The sequence below is a fragment of the Asterias amurensis genome, chromosome 14 (assembly GCF_032118995.1).
Source record: "Asterias amurensis chromosome 14, ASM3211899v1".
Taxonomy (NCBI): Eukaryota; Metazoa; Echinodermata; class Asteroidea; order Forcipulatida; family Asteriidae; genus Asterias; species Asterias amurensis.
In genome coordinates this window covers 14,941,725-14,966,439 of record NC_092661.1, presented here as the reverse complement: position 1 = coordinate 14,966,439, position 24,715 = coordinate 14,941,725, and the positions used below count along the sequence as shown (strand labels likewise).

The following is a 24,715-nucleotide window of genomic DNA, read 5'->3' as shown; positions in this document are numbered from 1 at the left end:
CGGGCTTTTAGCGGTGAACTTTATTCGGTATACTCTTTATTGTGATTTACAGAAAACTGTTACTAGATGTGACACAAGGAAAGCAAGTTGAACGTTATGTACAACATGATGATGTTAAAATCTTTTCCGAAGATGCACAATACTTTTGGTGGAAAATTTTTTGTTTTACTTTTTTTTTAATGACGTCAACAGTCTGTATTGAGTGGTTCGGTTACTGTCAATGAGGACCCTTTGCGAAACCACGGCTTCGGCTTTCCACTCTCCGTTCTCCCGTCTGAAAGGAACACGTTGCCTTGGATCGGTCGAGTTGGTCTTTGAAAAGCGTTCTGTAACCGTTTGTTATCAAATCAATATGGTTATAGAAAGATGTTGTAAAAGTAGAATATAATGATCCACACAAGTATCACTCAAAATTGCACGGTTTTCTTTTTACCTCGTCGACTAACACGGTCGGCCATTTATGGGTTGACAAACAACTTGCCAACCAAATGGACCGATGGATAAATGCAAAAAATAGTTAATGGCCTGACGTTTCGACCCTAGCAGAGTAAGACAACCATAAAAAGCGTCATATTATAACAATGAAATAGAAATACATTTTAACAAAACAAACAGCAAAGAAAAACAAAATTTACATCGGGTACGTCGTCCTAGTTTCGTTTATTTTAACCATCTCCATGTTTTAACAAATCATTCAACGGATATTCATTTTATAGAAAAAAACAACTATTTTAAGTGTTATAAATGTTTACTTCGTTCCTCGTGTTAATTTTGTTGAGTTTGGACATAATCTGAACACAGTCGATCTTTAAGCAGACGTGGGGGAAAATAATACAGAGATAAATAAGGACATAAAATTCATGAAGTAATAGCTTACATCTCCATGTTTTAACAAATCATTTAACGGATATTCATTTTATAGAAAAAACTATTTTAAGTGTTATAAATGTTTACTTCGTTCCTCGTGTTAATTTTGTTGAGTTTGGACATAAGCTGATCACAGTCGATCTTTATAAGCAGACGTGGGGGAAAATAATCCAGAGAGAAAAAATGACATATGAAGTAATAGCTAAGTAAAGCAAACAAACTGTTTTCGCTAACACTTTTTTGTAAAAATAACTTCTCGTAACTTATCGTTTAACTAAATTTGTATAGTAGCGTCAGAAATTTGTCTGACACTAACGTTTGTCATAGTATTCTTTTTTGGGGAAAACAACTGATAATTGATCATTTATTGCCATAACCTCATTACTTCGTATGAAGCGATTCTTAAAATGATATACATCGACAGTTTTTATTGTCATTTATTTTAAGAGTGGTTATTAAATGTTTTCTTATTTTTAAAAGGCACTGGACACATTTGGTAATAGTCAAAGACCAGTATTCTCACTTGGTGTATCCCAACATGCATTCAATAGAAAAACTGTGAAAATTGTGGCTTAATTGGTCATCTAAGTTGCAAGAGAATAATGAATGAAGAAAAACCCTGGGTCACAACTTTGTGTGCCTTAAGATGCATAATAAAAGGCTACCAGGCCTGACGTCTTTAAATATATTGAGTGAGAAATTACCTCTTTCTCAAAAACTACGTTTACTTCAGATGGAGCCGTTTCTCACAATGTTTTATACTATCAACTGCTCTCCATTGCTCGTTACCAAGTAATATTATGATAACATTTTTTTAAAAGTAATTACCAATAGTGTCCAGTGCCTTAAAGTCTAGAGCGAACATTACACAAATTCATGCTCTTATAGAGGCGAATGCGACAGGTCTGGGAGGGCACATCTTTTTTGATGACAGTTTTTTGTGGTACCTTTGCCCTTCCCTGGACGGCCTGTGCTTGTTTGATTGTTTTGCTTGTCCGAAGAATTAAAATATAAAATATAAAATATATATTCACTGGACTCGCTCAGCCAAAATAAATCTAGGCAGATCATCGTTCTCGATCATGGAGTTGTTAAAAGCTTATAGGACGGGCGTGGCTGCATGCAGACTGATGCCTATTTACACTCCCCTTCGGTGTATGACAACACGTTCATATGGTCTCGTTCGCAAACTAGACACAGTATGCACAGGTTGGAGTAGGTTTGACCTCTAGCGCACACTTCTTGTATGCCCAATGCACGGCAGTCTTGGTCCATGATAGCGTCGGTACAGAAGTCTGGTTTCTTTATATAAAAACATAAAAATAAACTAGACATTAAGTGTTTGTGAACAAACACGAAGCTGTTCCTTGTTGTTTTGCTTGGATTATGTGCTTCATTGCTCAAGGAATATATAACTGAAAAAGGTTTCAAAAAAGTTGTGTAGCTCTTGTTATAAAGTCTTACTTCCCGGTTGACCCGTAAGTAAAGGTCAACATGGGCCCACAGCTACCAAAGATTAATCTGCAATGCCAAGGAGTCTATAAAATCGGTTGTGTATATCTTGATATATAGTCCCACTTCAGGTTGACCCAGAAGTAGAGGTCAACTTGGGGTCACAGTTTTCCAAAGCTAATATTTATTGCCTTAGAGCCTATAACTGAAGTTTGAACATTAGCTTTGTACTTTTTTAGATATGGGCTCACTTCCGGTTCACCCGGAAGTAAAGGTCAACATGGGGTCAAAGTTGTTTCAAACTAATCTTGAATGCCCAAGGAGTCTATAACTGAACAAAAATTGATAATCTGTTGTATAGTTCTTGAGATATGGTCCCACTTCCGGTTGACCAGGAAGTATGGGTCAACTTGAGGTCACGGTTTTTTAAAGTTAATATTTTATGCCTAAGGTGTTTATAACTGAAAATATTTTGAAAATCTGCTGTATAGTTCTTGAGATATGGTGACACTTCCGGTTGACGCGGAAGTAGAGGTCAACTTGAGGTCACAGTTTTTTCAAATTAATCTCCAACCCCCAAGGAGTCTTTAAGAACAAACAGTTGAAAAGTCGGCCGTGAAGTTCTTGAGATATGATGCTGCAAAGATTTCCTAATTAATATGCAAATGAGGGTCACTGGTGGTTAATTAATAAATAATCTTAATATGTTTTATGATAGGAATTAAGCTAAACATCCTAACGCTTCCATTTGATATTATTTTACGTGTTTAAAAACACATGTTAATTTGTAAGATACTCCTTTATTTTCCCACTCCTGCCGATAGGGGGCGCTCTTATGAGACATTTCAATTGCACGATTTCTGCACTCTGTACTTGTATGTGTACGTCGCAGAGACCAAAACTGTCATAAAAATAATGTCAAGCTATAATTTCCCCTATAGAACACGGCCCAGTTTTATGGCTCTGTCTGCTTCAACCAAACTCTGCCCATTTATTATACAACCACCATTCTCCGCTTACTTTGCAGGCGCTGAAATATCTGTGCAACTAGTTCAAAGCAAAGATTACATATAAGTTTCACCGCGTACAAGCAAAAATATCCCTGCTAAGCTGTGAAATATGCTTTATGTAAGCGATAATATCCGCGCTTCTGATGTGTCAATTCTTTGCTTACGCAGTGAAGCAGAGTCAAATTGGACCAGTTTCACAAGATTTCCCCTCATGTACTAACAATCTTTTTTGACTTTACATGTTTGAAGTGTAGGCCTTACCAAACCTACTCACAGGGCAAAATTACATGGTTCTTATGACCACCAAAGTCTGCGCTTACGATCACCATTTTCCGCTTACTGCGATGTGCAAGCTTGGAAAATAATGTGCGAGCTTGGAAGCACACAAACAAAAGAAATCCCTGCTATAAGCAGTCTATTTCGCTTGACGTAAGCGCAGAAATCAATGCTTCAGCAGATTACTGAATCTTTTTTCATTAAGCAAGTTCCCATCATGACTCGACTAGTCGAAATAAAATACAGATTCTCAAGATTTGTGCCGCTATAACGCAAGGGCAATATTAATTATGTTGCGAATAGTTGTAACCAACACAACTGGTTCACCAAACAGGTAGTCGATGTGTGGACACGATTATAACGGAGTAGAGAAAAACAGTAGTCGCGACTCAAATAATAATTAGTAGTCGCGAGTTTAACACTAAAGCACACTAGTCGCCCCTGCGTACTTTTGTCTCAAGTAAAGCACGGTTTTCCCTGCGAACGCAAATCAAATTTTTAAGTCACTGTTTTCGCAGTGAAAGTTTCGCAGGAGTTGAGCACAATTAGTCAACTGTAGCAAATTTTTTGATGCGAATTGTGACGTGAAGAACACATTCCATGCTAAGCTGTAAAATACGCTTAGCGTAAGCACAGTTCCCTGATTACGTAAGCGCTGCGATTCTTTCCTTTAAAAGCCATTGGCCCAGGACCAAACTACATAATAGCTTTTTACACAAAAAGCAGCTTAACCCATGCCTCATATTCAAGTTGTGAATCCAGGTGTTCTGCTCAATTTCTGCAAATTTGTAAAGCAAAATGTTTTGCCTGTTTATTATAAGCAGCTCTATAAAACTGAGCCACTCAACCACCAGAGAAACGATCAGCATAATAAAATCTCTGCTTTTATATTCCTGTTTAAAGAGTTTTTGTTTGTCGATCATGGTCTAATTTCCGAAAGTAACGCGAAACACTGGAATTAGTTTAGGCAATTGGTCCTCGGCGCAAACAAGGTGACTTTACCCGTAAATCATTCCAAATCCCGGGCTGTCTATTTTCGTCGTCTACGCTCGTCGCCTGAAACGAGCCCGGTGTCATGACAAAAACTGTCCGCTGGCAATAAGTGTCCGCTCATTAGCTTATTGTGTTCTGATTGGTCAAGCGTCCACGACGTCACATTGCTTACGGAAGCTTGCTAAATAGTGTCCGCGGTTAGCGTGCATCATCATAGCGTGCCTTTTTAACCTTTTAGTTTTAGTTTTATTTATTATTTTTTTGTAACGCTTTCCTGCTTGTGTTTGAATATAATATTCGTATTATTTATGATCATTTGGCACTTTCACAATTCGTACTTTTAACCTGAACTTTTTAATTACTTATTAAGTAAAATAGTAAATACTAACCATGACATACTTTTGACGGTCTTGTCTTTACTTGAACGCTTTCTTCGTTGTATTTTATTGTAAATAATTCGTAAGAACATTTTAGCACTTTCACAATTCGTACTTTTTAAACCCGCACTGTTTTCATGATAAGATACTAATCTTGACATACTTTTGAGTGTTCTGTTCGTCTATTTTTTTGGCTTGTATTTACTTTTAATATAAATCAGCACTGTGCAGCACGGCGCCCGGACACTTTTTGTTGGGCGGACACCATTTGTCACGTAATACATGCCAAATAGTGTCCAGGGTCTACTGCGCATGCTCAGCGGACACTTATTGCAAAGAATATTTTTCTTGAGACGGCTGAGAAGCTTCCATGCCAGTCAGCCACTTCTGTTGAAGTTCTACCGAGCGGTGATTGAGAGTGACCGTTTGGTGGGGCAATGCAACAGCCGATGACCGGAAGCGTATCAGCCGGATCGTTCGCACCGCTAGTAAAATCATAGGTTGCCAACTTCCATCACTTGATGAACTGTATCTCTCTCGAGTTAAAAAACGAGCCCTCTCTATAGTAGATGACCAGTTTCACCCAGCACATTCCCTCTTTCAGCCCATGCGGTCTAAGAATCGTTTCCGTTCAATTAAATCTGGATCCAACCGTACTTTGCAGAGTTTTTATCCAACAGCTGTTCGTGTTCTAAATGACAGGTTTATCATGAATGTCTATTTCTGATTTTAATTATATCGTACTATTTTTATCTTTCGTATTTTGCCTGTATATTGTAATACTTTTCAGAGTTGTTTATATTATATTTCCATGTATTTTTGTAAATGGTTAATTTTTAGTGTAATTTGTATATAACATAATATTTTTAGACACGCAAAACCTTGTCTTTACTTGAACGCTTTCTTCGTTGTATTTTATTATACATGTCTTGTATTTACTTGAACGCTTTCTTCGTTGTATTTTATTGTAAATAATTCGTAAGAACATATTAGCACTTTCACAATTCGTACTTTTTAAACCTGCACTGTTTTCATGATAAGATACTAATCTTGACATACTTTTGAGTGTTCTGTTCGTCTATTTTTTGGGGCTTGTATTTACTTTTAATATAAATCAGCACTGTGCAGCACGGCCCCCGGACACTTTTTGTTGGGCGGACACTATTTGTCACGTAATACATGCCAAATAGTGTCCAGGGTCTACTGCGCATGCTCAGCGGACACTTATTGCAAAGATTATTTTTCTTGAGACGGCTGAGAAGCTTCCATGCCAGTCAGCCACTTCTGTTGAAGTTCTACCGAGCGGTGATTGAGAGTGATCGTTTGGTGGGGCAATGCAACAGCCGATGACCGGAAGCGTATCAGCCGGATCGTTCGCACCGCTAGTAAAATCATAGGTTGCCAACTTCCATCACTTGATGAACTGTATCTCTCTCGAGTTAAAAAACGAGCCCTCTCTATAGTAGATGACCAGTTTCACCCAGCACATTCCCTCTTTCAGCCCATGCGGTCTAAGAATCGTTTCCGTTCAATTAAATCTGGATCCAACCGTACTTTGCAGAGTTTTTATCCAACAGCTGTTCGTGTTCTAAATGACAGGTTTATCATGAATGTCTATTTCTGATTTTAATTATATCGTACTATTTTTATCTTTCGTATTTCGCCTGTATATTGTAATACTTTTCAGAGTTGTTTATATTATATTTCCATGTATTTTTGTAGATGGTTAATTTTTAGTGTAATTTGTATATAACATAATATTTTTAGACATGCAAAACCTTGTCTTTACTTGAACGCTTTCTTCGTTGTATTTTATTATACATGTCTTGTATTTACTTGAACGCTTTCTTCGTTGTATTTTATTGTAAATAATTCGTAAGAACATTTTAGCACTTTCACAATTCGTACTTTTTAAACCTGCACTGTTTTCATGATAAGATACTAATCTTGACATACTTTTGAGTGTTCTGTTTGTCTATTTTTGGGGGCTTTTATTTACTTTTAATATAAATCAGCACTGTGCAGCTCGGCGCCCGGACACTTTTTGTTGGGCGGACACTATTTGTCACGTAATACATGCCAAATAGTGTCCAGGGTCTACTGCGCATGCTCAGCGGACACTTATTGCAAAGATTTTTTTTCTTGAGACGGCTGAGAAGCTTCCATGTCAGTCAGCCACTTCTGTTGAAGTTCTACCGAGCGGTGATTGAGAGTGACCGTTTGGTGGGGCAATGCAACAGCCGATGACCGGAAGCGTATCAGCCGGATCGTTCGCACCGCTAGTAAAATCATAGGTTGCCAACTTCCATCACTTGATGAACTGTATCTCTCTCGAGTTAAAAAACGAGCCCTCTCTATAGTAGATGACCAGTTTCACCCAGCACATTCCCTCTTTCAGCCCATGCGGTCTAAGAATCGTTTCCGTTCAATTAAATCTGGATCCAACCGTACTTTGCAGAGTTTTTATCCAACAGCTGTTCGTGTTCTAAATGACAGGTTTATCATGAATGTCTATTTCTGATTTTAATTATATCGTACTATTTTTATCTTTCGTATTTCGCCTGTATATTGTAATACTTTTCAGAGTTGTTTATATTATATTTCCATGTATTTTTGTAAATGGTTAATTTTTAGTGTAATTTGTATATAACATAATATTTTTAGACACGCAAAACCTAGCTTGTCTTTACTTGAACGCTTTCTTCGTTGTATTTTATTGTAAATAATTCGTAAGAACATTTTAGCACTTTCACAATTCGTACTTTTTAAACCTGCACTGTTTTCATGATAAGATACTAATCTTGACATACTTTTGAGTGTTCTGTTCGTCTATTTTTGGGGGCTTGTATTTACTTTTAATATAAATCAGCACTGTGCAGCACTGTGCAGCACGGCGCCCGGACACTTTTTGTTAGGCGGACACTATTTGTCACGTAATACATGCCAAATAGTGTCCAGGGTCTACTGCGCATGCTCAGCGGACACTTATTGCCAGCGGACAGTTTTTGTCATGACACCGGTCAACTCGGTCCCAAACCAACTCGGTCCCAGTCATACGTTGACAGTTTTTTCACTAATTTCTCAAAAACTACAACACCACAGCAAGTAATATTTTAAGGGAAGCTTTCAATTATCATTATCTTCAAACTGTTTAAGTTTAGTGTAAATCTGTGGACACGATGGTGTGTCGTCGCATAGAGTAAGTACAGCTCTATGGTCGTCGTCGTCAAAAACCCCTATTCAATTACGCTCGTTCGTTTGAACGAAATCCCTAAACCTTCGTACTTTGTCGCGTGCAAAGTATATGGGCCCGGAACTCGGTTAGATTGTTATGGGTCCTGAACGATGGTAGGAAAACAGAATGAGTAGACTTCCTCTCAAGAAGTCACAACTCATGATAGTTACATACTGTATGGCATTTACCATAGAGAATGTTTAACAATAACATTGAAGTGACTGCATCCAGTTATATTCAAACGCGTAGACTCATCTCAAGAAGTCACAACTCATGATAGGTACATACTGCATGGCATTTACCAAAGATAATATTTAAAAATAACATAGAAGCGACTGCATCCAGTTATATTCAAATGAAGATTACGTGGTTAATTAATTAAGATTCTTAAATTTTTTTACATTTAGAGTAAAGCTTATGTTCTAAGCTACAATTTGGTATAATAAACTCACTCTTTCGTATTATGGTTTGGGAGATTAGGCTTAAAGAAAAAAACGTGTACAAATGCTATGGGTTTTAGGCAGAAACAAAGAATAAGAAAAAAAATAAAAATCACGACAGAAACAAAACCTGTTCCGACGGTAGGTCGGAACAGCTAAATATAGATAATTTTTGTGTGTGTATTTTAGCACTGTATAGGGCCCACAGGGTGCTATCCCCAGTACTATGAAAACAAAATTACGGGCATATAATTCAGTGGGATTCAAACCACGCCCAACTCATAAATGAAAAAAAAAAAAAAAAAACAGAAAAAAACATCCACACATGTTGGAACCGTTCAACAATGATGTTCCAAACCTACATAATGCAACACTACAAACTTAGGACTAGTCATAGGAGATATTAAAAACTTAAGGCTTGTTCTAAGTAACTCGTCCTAGCTCGAGATAAGACTTGTCTTAACTACTAACCCCTGTGCCTTTAACTGAAGTGTAGACTTGTGGACAAGTCATGAATGGTCTGTCGCGGTGAGATAGTAAGAGTCGCGGTGTATTTTTGTGATCGACTACTGCTCTTGCGAGATCACTGCTCTCGGGCGAAGCTGTTGGCTAAGATCCCCACCACACTCCCCCACGATACCAGCTCAGCGCGAGAGCAGTGGGGCCGATTTCACAAAGCAATACAATTCATCCCAAGATAAATTGTCAGTATCACCGTAGTGATTTACATTGTGACATCACACTTTACTTAGCAAATATGATTTGCAGTTAAGATCAATTTTAAGGTCTATGTGAAATCGGCCCCAGTAGCCTCGCGATAGGGCGCCAGTGCCGTGTGAATCGCAGAGAGAGTTAGGAACGCTATTACGACAGACTTGTCCACAAAACTGAAGTGACAAATTTAGGCCTCCCCAATGCTGACAAAATGTCACCAATGACCGACGCAAACCACCTCCAATGTTACCGTCCCCAGTGATATTGTAGCCTGTACTCACCGAATACCCTTCACTCTCTGCATTGCAGTCACCAATCAGACAGACTAAAAAGAAAGAGAAACAGAAGAAGAGGCGGGGGGGGGGGAGGGTTAGCTTGAATCGTTTATAAGAAAACATACGGGTGCGTTCGATAAGCTTCCCTGGGTCGACCCCACAGTGCTCACTCGAGTGAGCCCTTGACAAGAGCTAATCGAACGATCACACTCGCCCTCTTGTGGTGACGCCATGCACCTCGGGTCACCCCCAAGTGACCCATTCCACAAGCAGGACACTGGGGGCTGACCTAGGTGAGCCCCTGGAAAACTGAACACGGCGGAAGACTGAAACCGCCACACCTGGTCGACCCAGGGATGATAAACGAACGCACCCAAGTGGCGCTGTGGCAGGAGACCCCCCCCCCCCGCATCAAACCTCGAATGGTGTCCAAACCACAGACATAAAAACCAATGGTTTGTGATGTAACATACTCCTTCTGATAGCGCCCTCTTTTAAATCATCTTCCTTCAGCCAATCATATTAAAATCCCTTGAGATAGAATCTCCTGCGGATCCACTTCGATTGAGTCACTAGACTTAGAATAATATTATTTTACGGAAGCCCATTTAGTAACAAGTTATGTTTCTTTTTTAGAGGCGAAAGTTTTTCTCTTTTACAATGATAGTGTTTCTCTTTTAATAAATGGACATGTCTCTTTCTCTCCACGGCGCGAACTTGTTTTCCCCAAACGACATTGCAATATTTTTTCCCCTTTCCGTCAAACTTTGCTCTTTCCGTCAAAATTACGCCATAATGAAATTGGCCTGCTCTTTTACCAAATCATTGCAATGTCGTTTGGGATAAAAACAAATAGCTACCTGGGCCCACTCTCATGGCTCTGCTTACCGCCCAATTCTACGCTTACGATCAAAATTCGCCGCTTACCCGCAAGCGCCGAATATCTGCGCTAGCTGTGTATTACATGCACAGCGTATTATTTGTTTTACATGCACAGTGTAGAATGCCTAGATTCGTTGAGTACGAACGCGCACAAGCCAAAATGCCCCGCTAAACCCGTGAAATAAGCTTACTGTAAACACAGATTTTCCTGCTTCCGTAAGTGCAGATTTTGTGCTTAAAGACACTGGACACATTTGGTTATAGACTGTGCAAGTCTCGCGCGCACCGGAGCGAGAAAACACGACAACTGAAGAACTTTATTTTTTTATGAATCAAATCTTTGCTTTAATTTATTCTTAATGCTGAATCTGAACAACAAAAATACCCTATAGAGCTTGTTTAAATTAGTTTTAGCTTTTTAAACAAACACACAATTATCGGTTAAAGTCTATGTATGGACAAAAGTAAAACTCTGGGACAAGGATGTTTGTTTGATCTTAAATTTTTTGAAACCCCTTTTGTAAATCTACGTCCGAATGTGAAACTGCTAAAAGCTGGTTTATACGCGGACGCACGATGGTCGCAAGGGCGTTAGATAAACGCGTGACGCAGTTTAAAGAGGAAGCCGACGCCTAAACGACTAATGAAAAAGCTTTTCAACCCGCGCGACCAAAACAAGCGTCTGCGTAAGTTTCGTGATCGGAGATGGGCAGAAATTCTTAATTTTTACCAAGTAACCTGACCTGAGGTCAAGTTTAAATATCGGTTTTTCTTCGTTATTATGTTGACTTTATTTTTACTTTTATATATGATGTTAATTAGTATTACATTTTTAACAACATGTGTCATTTTTATGGTCATAAACTACATTAAACTAAAGTAATGGACAAAACAAAATCTCCCCAACGTAAAACTCCATAAGGTTGGGACCACAATGGTCCCGGAAGTTCAAATCCGCGCGAGACTTGCACAGTCTATTGACAAAGACCAGTCTTCTCGCTTGGTGTATCTCAACATTATGCATAAAATAACAAACCTGTGAACATTTGAGCTCAATAAAATTGGTCGTCGAAGTTGCGAGATAATAATGAAAGGAAAAAACACCCTTGCCAAACATTTGTGTGCTTTCAAATGCCTGATTTCGAGACCTCCAATTCTAAACATGAGGTCTCGAAATCAAATTCGTGGAAAATTACTTCTTTCTCGAAAACTACGTCACTTCAGAGGAAGCCGTTTTTCACTAGTAGGTATAGGAGAAACTCTGCCGCCTATTAATAAGAAACACTACATAATACAAGTGAAACACTACCGCATATAAAAGAGAAACACTACGAACAGTGAAAGGCCTTCAAATAAAGATGTTCTCCGACTTCGAGATAAATTGTCGAGAACACAGGAGCAGCAAAGATCGAAGGGGGTTTGCAAAAACAGGGGCATTATGTCAATGTTCATTATGCAGTGACTTGCTACTGGTATATGGGTTCTCCTTCCTCATTTAAACGGCGAACAAAATAGTGTAAACACTTTTTCATGATAATCTTAACCTATACTGATAAGATTTTGAATGGTCGTCATAATTACTCTTACCTCCAAAAGCCAGGCAAAGCGTCAACACAAACACATTCATGACGAAAGAAGGAACAGTCGAGTTTTTCCTATAATTATAGTAGGCTATAGAACGGAGTTCTGGTATCGGCCAAAGTCGTTGACTGATCATGCAACAAAATTCATGTGTTTTGCTGTGTGTGACATGTGGTACCTTTTATATACTCAGTGTTGTTGATATTAACGCGCGAGCAAATCATAAAGAAGATGATTACTGATTAACCAATGTCAATAACAATTGATCACGAACATTAGTTCAGGCACGTCATTGATTTGTTAGAAGGAGCGGATGTGGACACTAATTGCCAAGTCCCCCCCCCCCCCCCGGCAATAGAAGACAGGTGAAGGGCGCGGAAAATCGTGCAGTTTTTTTCTTCCTATATAGTACTGTTTAACCCCACGAACTATTTGCAATACCTTTTGTGCCAGTGGTTAACATTATTTGGAAAAAAAGCTTAAAAAGAACTCTAAATGGAAGCAACGATTTCACACGAATAACTCAGCCCACAACACTCTTCCGCTTGTAAACGTAATGTTGATAAGCAGCATTTTTCTGTGCTTAGCTCAAGGTTGTGTTCTTACAGGCTTTATGAAATCTGGCCCTGATAATGTGTCTACGCTGGTGCTTCAAGTTCACACGCTTTGTTTCTGGCTTGCAAAGAGGGGCAGATGGTATATATTGGAAATCATGCCAATAATCTCTCATTTCAGGGGGTTATTTTTAATGTTATTGATTCCAGAACAATGTCCTTTTGTCCAACATTGGCTAAAGAACTAAATATTGGTGAAGGTGTTATTTTTATATTATTATACTTTGCGTTATGTATTTTTTCCAAGGTGACAATAATATTGATAAAAATGAAACTCACACACCAGGTGGACCGTTTCAAGCTCGAGCACTTCACATAGCCCCGGAAACTCTCATCTTGTTTGTGTTTCTACCACTCGAAAGAACACTTTTAGAAAAAAAAATCGAACTTCAGTGGATTTAAAGGTTACCCGACACCAAGCACGACCACATTTTGGACGTCACAAAGCAACAGATCGATCTCTTAGGGCACAAAGTATATATACCTTTTTAACAGTGAAGTTCGTCAGTGCGCACGAGTTATTGACTGACATGAATTAGAAGAAAAATAGTTCAGTTTTTTAGCACGTTTACGATGAATGGCAGGAAATTCTGTATCCACACAAAGCGAATGGTGCAGAAATTGTATTTTATAGCGCCCTCTTGTGAATCATTCGGCCAAATACAATTAACATCACTTTGCGTATCACAGCATTATGCGCATAACAAGTATGACACGATTTGGGCTCAATTGGTCATCGATTGGGCAAGATACAAGAAAAAACACCCTGTGTTAAATCGTGTGCTTCAGATACACAAAACAAGGCTTCAGCTGGATTATTTTACATTATTTGAGTGAGAAATAACCTCTTTCTTAAAAACTACCTTACTTTAGAGGAATCCGTTTCTCACAATGCTTTATAATAAAAGTGGCTTCTTAGTGCTCATCAGGTCCGTCATGCAGTGACGATCATGGCGCTTTACATTATTACCCCTGGTCACTGGGCCTAAAATCATTCCTTAAACCATCTCAGATCCCTGGGTAGTATAAAGCCTGTGCCGCCAAATATGTAGTGCCCTAAGCTAATCAATCACAATAACCAACTCTGCCCTCACATGTCACAGGTAACAATTTACCCCTGGGTGGAGAGAAGCAATGGACCCTTCCCATGAAATATGCTAATTACATTCACGCATGCGTACAGACCCTGTTGGTTGGCAAACGCCATAGAGTTGTGCACTAAGCAGACGCGCAATCGCGTCTGCGTCAAGCACCCATTAGCCGTGTACAAAACAGCGCGATGTTCCCTCAATTTGCCAACCATAACGTTAGTGCGCACGCGCTATGTGCAATTTACATATTTCATGGGAAGGGTCTATTATAATCAAGTGTCTTGCTCAAGGACACAAGTGTCAGTCACGACCAGGATTCAAACCCACACTCTGCTGAACAGCAGAGCTTGCATGGGTTCGGTGTTCTTTATAACCGCTCGGCCACGACACGCCACATACAATCAACAGCTGTCCATTGCCTGTTACCAAAGTAAAATTGTATGCTCACAATTATTTTGAGTATTTACCAATAGTGTCCAGTGCCTAATAATGTAATGCGCACTTGGAGAGGTTGTGATGTTTGTCGTAAATGCATTGAGCGTGTATTTGTAATGGCATTTCGGAAACACCGTAATTATGAAAGTGTCATGGTCATTTTCAGTCTTCACTTAATAAGCCACTTCGGAATGTCGGTGGCGCATGTCTGTTACTGCTGACAACGGATTTTGTCTATCTCCCGTAACCTTTTGACAGTACCCGCTGGTATTGTCAAAAGGTTATTGGAGATAGACAACATGCGTTGTCAGCAGTATTACAGACATGCGCAGCTGGAACTCCGAAGTGGCTTATTTATAATGTGCTCTAACAAACACAAGCTTGGGGCAATGGTTTTGTTAATCTCCAGCGAGCACGCCCTCTTGTGGCTCACCAGGGAGTAAGGTTTTCTTTCATTGATCTTTGCAGTATAGTTGTTACAGGAGCAACAAACCGTAAGGTTGGTGCGGGGGTGGGCTATTAATTGTATAAAATCGAACGGGGATGATATTTTTGGTTTATTTCTTAGAGGGTATTGACAGGGTTATGGAACTGAGTGTTGCGATACTTGCTGCCAAGTGTTGAGTCAGTGTCCATCCCGAGACTTCTACCGTCTGAGATCACTTTTTGACGGTAAGACACCATGACGTGGGGCCGGCTCACACCAAAGAGCGTCTGTTTGTTCGTCTCATGTTTTCTAGCACCCTTCAACCCGGTGGTCAGCTTTCCAGCGGCTCAGCCAAACTTTGATCGCCTGGATGCCGCCATTTTCCCTCCACGACCACCTGCCGGAGTAAAGCAACCATTCCCGGGGTTTCTGGGCGGCGAGGCGGCACCAAAGCCACGGCTTGTGGTCCCTCTGATGCGACTCGACGATGCTAAACTTTCACCACCCGGTCACTCATTCCAGGACAAGACGCAACTGTTCCCACCACGGTCGTATCACTTTCATATCAGACCGATCAAACCCCAAGAACCGATGCCGTCCAACGCCTCTCACTCCCCGGTCGTTTCTTCGGCACGTGACTCCAAGGTGAAACAACGTTTCACCAACATGTTCTTCAACAGCGACGCGTATTTCCCGCCCATTCCGGACCTGCCACCGCCGCCAAGGTCGCCATCACGGCGGGCCCAGAGAAAGAGAATTCGCTCCGAGTACGACCATCACCAGTTTCCACAGATCCAAGAGTTTCCTACGATACCGAGATGGATGGAAATGCTCGGCGGCAATAACCGGCCGTTGCCCTATGACTTCGCAAAAGACACCATAAAGAGTCCCATGATGTGACTGGTGGACAAGCCACCGCATGCAGATGTATCAAGGTAAGAACACTGGACATCGGTGTATAAATCAAGTTAGCACTAAATCTGTTAAAGGGTTTGGGTACTTTTTGTAACACAAAACACAATGACCACAGATTTTCACCGTTTCAAAAATAACGGTAGTAGAAAGCTTACCTTAAAATATATCTTGCTGATGAGGTGATGTAGTTTTTGAGAAATTAGTAAAACAATGCCATGAAAATACGTTTTTACAAGCTCAAAATTTTGTCTCATGATCACTGAGACGAAAATTATTTTCATGACATTGTTTTACTCATTTCTCAAAACCTACAGCACCTCAGCAAGTAAGATTTTCAGGGAAGCTTTCTACTATCATTATCTTCAAACTGAGTAAGTTTAATGTAAATCTGTGGACGTGGTGTTTTTTGTTGTCCTACAATATGTACATAGACCCTTTAAGTGAATACGTATATTGAAAAACACAGTATAATACTTATTAAAACACATGTGCCAAGACCGTAACAGAAAACCAAACTGAATTTCGGTGGTTCTGACAAAATAAAACGTCCAGCATTTTGTCCCGAAAAGGACAGGGCCCAATTTCATAGAGCTGCTAAGCACACAAATTTGCTTAGGATGACATTTCTTCCATGATAAAAACAGGATTACCAACCAAATTTCCATTTGTTGTATGTTGCTTCTTACTGATATTCAGCTGCATTGTATGCTTGTCCTGAAAATAACGTGGAAATTTGGTCGGCATTTCTGTTTTTAAAGCCATTGGACCCTTTCGGTACGGAAAAAAAAAAAAGTTTACAGATTTACAAATAATTTACAGGGTTTACAGAAGGTAATGGTGAAAGACTTCTCTTGAAATATTAGTCCATGAAATGCTTTACTTTTTGAGAAAACGGTAAAACAATATAAATTCTCGTTAACGAGAATTACGGAGTTGTTATAAACACATGTCATGACACGGCGAAACGCGCGAAAACAGGAGTGGGTTTCCCGTTATTTTCTCCCGACTCCGATGTCCGATTGAGCCTAAATTTCCACAGGATTGTTATTTTATATATAAGTTGTGATACACGAAGTGTGGGACTTGGACAATACTGTTTACCGAAAGTGTATAATGGCTTTAATAAGGGAGAAATTTCATGCTAGCAAATGCATGGTTGACCTCGTCACTTTAACTCGTGGAACATTACTTCTTTCTCGAAAACTATGGCACTTCAGAGGGAGCCGTTTCTCACAATGTTTTATACCATCAACCTCTCCCCATTACTCGCCACCAAGAAAGGTTTTATGCTAATAATTATTTTGAGTAATTACCAATAGTGTCCACTGCCTTTAAATTTACCCCCAAATAAAAAACATGCTACAGTTCGCTCTCACATACAAACTACGGCTGTTCAGCCAATTTGTCTAAATGAACAAACCAACCAACCAACAGTCATCTCAACGTTTTGACCAGTATACTCTGGCCATCTCAATGGTTTGACCAGTATACTTTGGCCATACCCACCTTCTGACCAGTATACTCTGGCTATCTCAACGTGTTGACCAGTTTACTCTGACCATATCAATGGTTTGACAAGTATAAATTTGCCATCTCTACGTGTTGACCAGTTTACTCTGACCATATCAATGGTTTGAAAAGTATAAATTGGCCATCTCTACGTGTTGACCAGTTTACTCTGACCATATCAATGGTTTGACCAGTATAAATTGGCCATCTCTACGTTTTGACCAGTATACTTTGGCCATATCGACGTTTTGACAGTAAACTCTGGCCATCTCAACGTTTTGACCAGTATACTCTGGCCATCTCAATGGTTTGACCAGTAAACTCTGGTAATCTCAACGTTTTGACCAGTATACTTTGGCCATACCCACCTTCTGACCAGTCTGCTCGTGCCATCTCAACGTTTTGACCAGTATACTCTGGCAATCTCAACGTTATGACCAGAGGCCCATACGCTGGTCATCTCGACGCTTTGACCAGTACAGTATACTCTGGCCAACTGGCCATTTTGATTAATAAGCTCATGTCGTGTTGTGGTGACTATTTGCCCATTTCGATTCGACAGCTGGATTAATGACTTTGATGTTTGTGGACAACCCCTCAATAATAAGATTTTTTATTATTATTATTCATGCACACAATTGAAAAAGAAGAAAGCACAAACTCAGGGGCTCTAGAATTTAATAGATTAAGAAAAAATCCCTAATTTTCGTGCGAGTATCAATACTTCAATTCTACGTCAAGAGCTGCAAAGCTCATCATCCAATAACAGTAACGTGATCACTGTCGGGTATAATGCTGGATCGTATGAAGACATGGTCGTAGGTATTAAAACGGGATCAAGTGTGTAGGCACAAGTAAGTCAAAGGAAATCGACTTCATCCAAGGGGGATTAACTTAAATCCAAGAGGATCAAGTACTTTCTAAATATTGCTATTTATACTTTTTGGTGATCTGCGCTACAAAAAAAAAAAAAAAAACACAAAAAAACTTAAATATCAGTTTAATAATAATTATTGTTTAAACTCTTGGAAGTTCAAATATTTTAGCAAAAGCTGTCACGGGAACAAAACAACTCGTCCAAATTTTGTTTTGATTGAACAGAACAATTAAAAAATCTGTGAAAATTTGACTCAATATTATTTGTTATCGAAGTGCGCAAGAGAATACTGCAAGAAAAAAACACTATTGTTGTACACAATTTATGTGCTTTCAGATTCCAAAAGTAAGGTCAGGCCCGAAGTCTTCATTTTAGTGAGAAATTAGCTCTTTCTATAAAACCACGCTACTTCAGAGAATTTCAGAGTACTTCGAGAATTACGGATTTATTTTAAACACATGTCATGACACGGCGAAACTAGCGGAAACAAGTGTGTGTTTTCCCGTTATTTTCTCCCGACTGAGATGACCAATTGAGCCTAATTTTCACAGGTTTGTTATTTTACATATTATAGGTTGTGATACACGAAGTGTGGGCCTTATGGACAATACTGTTTACCGAAAGTGTCCAATGGCTTTAAAACAATAATTTGGATTTTCTTATCTTTGTTCTTTTATTTTTTGTTTTTTTTCAGACGACTGGCTTTTTTTGATCAGGAGGAAATCTTCCCGAGCTACGGAAACTCAGAGAGACAATGATCCCTAGACGCCATCTACAACTACAATCTCAAGATAAACCATGCCCGAAGCCCAGGCGGATGTGTCCGACAGGATTTCTGTTCCAGATCGGAACTTTTCACTAATTTTTTTCTCTCTCGTAATTTTACTTTAAATAGAACATTTTTATCGTTTGGCTACAATCTCTGCGACTCTGTGTCATTGCCAATTATTCAGAATTAAGGAGCGCCATTCAAAAATGGTCATAGCCTAAGGATGCCACGCGGTAAAAGCTCTCCTGAACATAAAAGGTTGTTGTGCGTTTTCGAGAGAGGTTTTTTGATAATGAACGAGGTTTTCTGATAATTATTTGAAGAAAGACTTTGCCACGTAACCTCGTGGTCACTTTATTAAAATAATCTACTCATTTGGGTAGAGATATTTTAGTTCTTACTATTGTTCATTTAGGAATAAGAAGGGACCCAGACAATTTCCCCCTTCGAACCTCGTTTTCGGTTACATCGATTTAAATGGGAATGCATTCACTGTACAAAAAAAAATATTAGTCAAAACAACGCTAATTAGTCGTACGAGACATGATTTTGATGTAAGTTAGTCAAAATCATGTCTCGTACGACTAATTAGTGTTGTTTTGACTAATAGTTTTAGAGTGTAGGAGGATGGAGGAACTCTTATAGGAGAAACATCCACGAGGCAAGATTGTTTTCTTCCTTTCTTTTCTCTATCTTTAATAAACTCAGATGATTTCATCCATACTGTACATTTCCTTCATCGGAGTCAACATACTATTCAGTACAATAGACGGGACATCCATCTTGTATTTCTCCCATTTAAATCAGCGCCACCAAACCGAGGCTCGAAGAGCAATAATAGTGCATGTTTTAGTGCAGAATTGAATCAGATGCGGTATGTACACGGAGCACGTTTTAATATCACTAAACGCTTTCGAAGACATAAGAGGGTTTACTTTGAATTTGTTGGTCTAGTATTATGCCGATAACATGTTCCGAAAAGCAAGTACAGTGATAAGCTGTTTTTCCATAAAACGGGATGAAAGTGTAAAAAGAGGCAGAGATAGGACATATATTCATATCCGTACATAGTACAGTTTGAAGGGGGAAAACGCTCTAAATTGGCCCAGAAGTGATCTTAGGGTGCGTTCGTTTAGCTTCCCCGGGTCGACCCCGGTGTGTGGCGGTTTTTCCAGGACGAACGTGGGTAATTATCTGCACACGCTCGTCCTGGAAAAAGATTACGCCACACACCGGGGTTGACCCGGGGAAGCTAAAAGAACGCACCCATTTATAGGAAGAAACCAACAATTGAGTTCGGCCGTTTTGCACAATAAAAGGGCCGCGACGCGGAGAATTGTATTCAACATGATTTGCACAGTGACATCTACAACCAGTACACAAGTGTCAAAAATACATTTCATACACTTACTTAAAGGCAGTGGACACTATTGGTAATTGTCAAAGACTAGCCTTCACAGTTGGTGTACTTCAACATAAGCATAAAATAACAAACCTGTGAAAATTTCAGCTCAATCGGTCGTCAAAGTTGCGAGATAATAATGAAAGAAAAAACACCCTTGTCACACGAAGTTGTGTGCGTTAAGATGGTTGATTTCGAGACCCCAAGTTCTAAATCTGAGGTATCGAAATCAAATTCATGGAAAATTACTTCTTTCTCGAAAACTATGGCACTTCAGAGGGAGCCGTTTCTCACAATGTTTTATATCATCAACCTCTCCCCATTACTCGTCACCAAGAAAGGTTTTATGCCGATAATTATTTTGAGTAATTACCAATAGTGTCCACTGCCTTTAAGGATGTTTAGTTGCACGTTACGCGAGCAAAACCGTGAACGTGAGCGTCAGAAAATTTTGTTGGAAAATTCTCACGTTTTAAGCGTACGTGAAGTTACCATTTCTCACGTCAGGTACGTACGTGCGGTCGTCAAACGTGAGCATGAAATAAGACCAAAGTTGTGACGTCACACCTAGAAACGACACTGTTTCCTGACATTCATGTTCACGTTTTTGCTCGCGTAGCGTGCAGCTCAACCTCCCTAATAACGTCTCTTGGCATGCATGTCCAGTTATTGTTTGTAATGAATTCATCGGGACAAATGAAAACATGCAGGGGTGGATTTCACAAAGGTAGTCCTAACTTAGGACTAGTCCTAGGCAATGCTAAGAGATAGGACTGGTCCTAAGTTAGGACCAGTAACTCATCCTAACTTAGGATGGTCCTATCTCTTAGCATTGCCTAGGACTAGTCCTAAGTTAGGACTACCTTTGTGAAATCCACCACAGGACATAGATAACATTACAGTTTGGCTGGTGCTATGAAAAGTTGTGCACTTCCTGTGTGATAAAGAAATCACAACAATGCAAATCGTAGTAATTGGTGCTAAGACTGTTTAGCAAAAACAATAGAATGTTTTTATTGTCACCATTATACAAAAATTAAGTTTAAGAACAAAACAATTAAAACATTTTTTTGCTATGGGCAAAAATGGGCAGGGGACCAGTCACAAACAACTGTATCCTTTACGCGTAAATTTCTGTTTAGCGTAAGTTTTCTTCTTGAGTACATTTCAGTTTAGTTTACATTTCTACTTAGCGTAAGTTTTAGTTTAAGACAGTGGACACTATTGGTAATTGTCGGAGACCAGTCTTCTTACTTGGTGTTTATCAACATATTATGTATAAAATAACAAACCTGTGAAAATTTGAGCTCGATTGGTCGTCGGAGTTGCGAGATAACTATGAAAGAAAAAACACCCTGTTTTATACTATCAACCTGTCCCCATTACTCGTTACCAAGTGAGATTTTATGCTGATAATTATTTTGAGTAATTACCAAAGTGTCCACTACCTTTAAGCTTATAGGTTTCAGTAAAGCGTAAATTTCTGTAAAGCGTAAGCTTCAGTTTGGCGTAATTTTGAAGTAAATGTCTTTAAGCGTAAATTTCGTTTAGTGTAAATTCCTGTCTAGTGTATTTGCTTTACAGCTTTTTAAAGAGCAAAATTTGTAATTTACTGGTCAGCAATTGTTACATTAAAACCGTATCCTACAACTTACTAATACTTCTTGCTTTGTACGAATATACTGCTCCGTAAGTTTCTTGGAACAATAAATTATTTTGACAAGCACGAATGATTGCTTTAAAGGCACTGGTAGTTACTCAAAATAGATGGTAGCATAAAAACTTATTTAAAGGGAACGTACACGTTTAGTAATGACTCAAAACAAATATTAACTTAAAAACTTACTTGGTAACGAGCATTGGAGAGCTGTTGATAGTATAACACATTGTGAGAAACGGCTCCCTCTGAAGTAGCATAGATTTTGAGAAAGAGATAATTTCTCACTAAAATAATAAAAGACTTCCAGCCAGAAGTATTTTATTCCTATCTGAACGCACACAAATTCGTCCAACAAGGGTGTTTTTTCTCTCATCATTTTCTCGCAACTTCGATGACCAATTTAGCTCAAATTTTCACAGGCTTGTTATTTTATGCTTATGTTGGGATACACTAAGTGAGAAAGTGAGACAATTACCAAACGTGTACCTTCCCTTTAAACGAGCAATGAAGAGCTGTTGATATTATACAAATATTGACTGCTTCGAGTGCTATGGTTAAAACTATGACTCCCGAGGCGATCCCCGGAGCGTTCTATTTTCCCGAGGCGAAGCCGAGGGAAAATAGAACGCTCCGGGATCACCGAGGGAGTCATAGTTTTAACCATTGCACGAGTAAAAGCAGTCAATATTTGTTTTATAACACCCCAAACATTTCTGAATACTGTACTATTAAGTTACAGACCTAAATGCTACAATCCACGGACGATGCGAATGCAGATTGCGAAAACTTTTACTGTGCTACTTACTGTGTCATGTAATCCGAAATGGTTACAGACTATTTTATCATCCTCGTACACGCAACGGACGTCTGGGTACTGTACGCCGTGTGATAGTCTTCGGACTAGCGCACGGCAAACCGACGCACTATCACATGGCAAACCGATGCACTATCACACGGCCGTCGTCTAGTAAAACTAAGACATATCATGTGACGCGCTCTAAACCAATGAAAATGCAGAAGATTGGTAAGGGTGTTATAATATAAAACATTGTGAGAAACGGCTTCCTCTGAAGTAACGTAGTTTTCAAGAAAGAAGTAATTTTCCACTAAAATTCTATTTGAATATGATTTCGAGACCTAAGAATTATATTTTGAAGTGAGAAGACTGGTCTTTGACAATTATCAAAGGTGTCCAGTGTCTTTCAGCAGCATCCGGAAAGGTTCTGACGTCACGCAAGAAAGTGGTACAGGAAACAAGTAGCTGTGACATCACAAGAGTAAACCTTGCCCGCAGGCACGGATTGTACACAGCTCAATATAGAAGAAAACTTAAACTCTTTATACAGCTTATTGAGATTGAACCGTGAACAGAATTGGGGCACATCTCAAAACTTGTTCAGCTGTCATTTAGCCTTTAATTGATTTTGTGGTTATTGATTAATATGATACAATTTCAAGTTTAGTGTCTTGCCTGCTAGGAAATGCCCGTTTGTAGAAACGTACACGCTCACTATTTTTGCAGAAAAGGTGACAGGGCTAAAAGCCACAGTCAAGTGTCTCTGGCTTTGACTGTGGCTAATGGCTACAAAACGCTACAACATGGCTACAAAAGTCAAAGAAAGAGGAAGTTATTGGGTCTTGAACTTTGTGCACTGAATATTCTCCGGCCGTTTGCGAAACCACAATTTAGTCATGGGCCCTGGCTTTGACTGCCTGTTGAATCCCTGTAGAAAAGGCGCACATTTTCGAAACTAAGCAACGGAGCCTAAAGCCAGAACCCAAGCCAAATACGTATCTTCGAAAGGACCCAGAGCGTCTCGTCTCAATGAACATGACCGCATTTCAGTTGCATTAATTCCAGAGTTTCGTGACGTCATGAACACCCACTGACGTCAAAAGGATCGATTGCCGAGGAAGAGCCCGCTAGAGCCTTGACAACAATTTTAATAATTATAAATTTAAATCGCAATTAATCTGTCCATTACACTTCCGCACAGGCGCGGCGTATACCAACCGGAAAAAAATATAGTGTTGAATAACAAGAACAAAACGTGGGCGAGGATTTTGTTTTGAGAGAAAAACACGTTGACTTTACTGCTTATTGGGGGGCGAGCTAGCGAAATTACCGTAATGGCGCAACAAAGTCTGCGCCAAGATCCGAAGTAAACAAGACGCTGGGGTCTATTAACCTCGTTCTCAAACTAACGTCCACTCTCTCTCATCCCTTAAAGGCACTGGACACCATTGGTAATTACTCAAAAAAATTGTTAGCACGCATAACAGCTTACTTGTTAGGAACAATGGAGAGCTGTTGATAGTATACAACATTGTGAGAGTTGGCCCCCTTTGAAGTAACATAGGTTTTGAGAAAGAGGTGATTTCTCACTCAAATATTAAAAGACTTCCAAGTCTGAAGCCTTTTATTATGCACCTGAAAGCACACGAAATAATGCATTAATCTTTTACAACATCCGGTTGACGTTGACCAATCAAAATGTTCACATGTGTGTTATTTTATGCATATGTTGGGATACACTAAATGAGAATACTGGTCTTTGACAATTACGAAAGGTGTCCAGTGCCTTTAAGTTCCCCTGGACTTTAATGAACCACACGCTTCCGCACGTTTTATTTGTGACAGCTACATCTGCGGGGCATTCCTTCAAATCAATCGATAATATTCTTTCCGCAACTCTTATATAAAAGCATGAATATTTTCTCTTAGCTAATGGTGAATTAATTATAGGCTATACTAAGTTAAAAAGACACAAGAAGGCCTCGTATCTACATTACGTCTTGGGATGATGGGAGTGTAGTTTCAATGCAGAGAAAGCGTGTATACAAACAAAAGCGTTAAAGGCATTGTTCAAAGTCCAGCCGTCGATTTCACCAATCTCTTCCTAACTTTAGGATT

The 24,715-nt window shown here is 39.4% G+C and overlaps 2 protein-coding genes across 2 annotated transcripts; one reads left to right on the top strand and one right to left on the bottom strand.

Moving 5' to 3' along the window:
- Positions 1-636: 636 nt before the first annotated feature.
- On the bottom strand, positions 637-12,268 carry LOC139947024 (uncharacterized). The gene is made up of 3 exons (XM_071944843.1): positions 12,109-12,268; positions 9,646-9,689; positions 637-2,169 (listed from the first exon to the last, which is right to left on the bottom strand). The coding sequence occupies exons 1-3, from the start codon at positions 12,236-12,238 to the stop codon at positions 2,002-2,004; spliced, it is 342 nt and encodes a 113-aa protein (XP_071800944.1). The 5' UTR covers positions 12,239-12,268; the 3' UTR covers positions 637-2,001.
- A 2,656-nt stretch (positions 12,269-14,924) lies between these two features.
- On the top strand, positions 14,925-18,947 carry LOC139947608 (uncharacterized). The gene is made up of 2 exons (XM_071945556.1): positions 14,925-15,604; positions 18,665-18,947. Exon 1 carries the CDS (start codon positions 14,925-14,927, stop codon positions 15,567-15,569), a length of 645 nt encoding a protein of 214 aa, XP_071801657.1. The 3' UTR covers positions 15,570-15,604; positions 18,665-18,947.
- The last annotated feature ends 5,768 nt before the right edge of the window (positions 18,948-24,715 follow it).

Bases quoted from the DNA above. Each gene is read 5' to 3' on its own strand.
- LOC139947024 (XM_071944843.1), bottom strand. From the start codon at position 12,238: ATGATCAGTCAACGACTTTGGCCGATACCAGAACTCCGTTCTATAGCC. The intron at 9,690-12,108 runs GTAAGAGTAATT...CTTTCTTTTTAG, and splicing joins GCTTTGCCTGGCTTTTGGAG to TCTGTCTGATTGGTGACTGC. The intron at 2,170-9,645 runs GTGAGTACAGGC...TTTTATATAAAG, and splicing joins CAGAGAGTGAAGGGTATTCG to AAACCAGACTTCTGTACCGA.
- LOC139947608 (XM_071945556.1), top strand. From the start codon at position 14,925: ATGACGTGGGGCCGGCTCACACCAAAGAGCGTCTGTTTGTTCGTCTCA.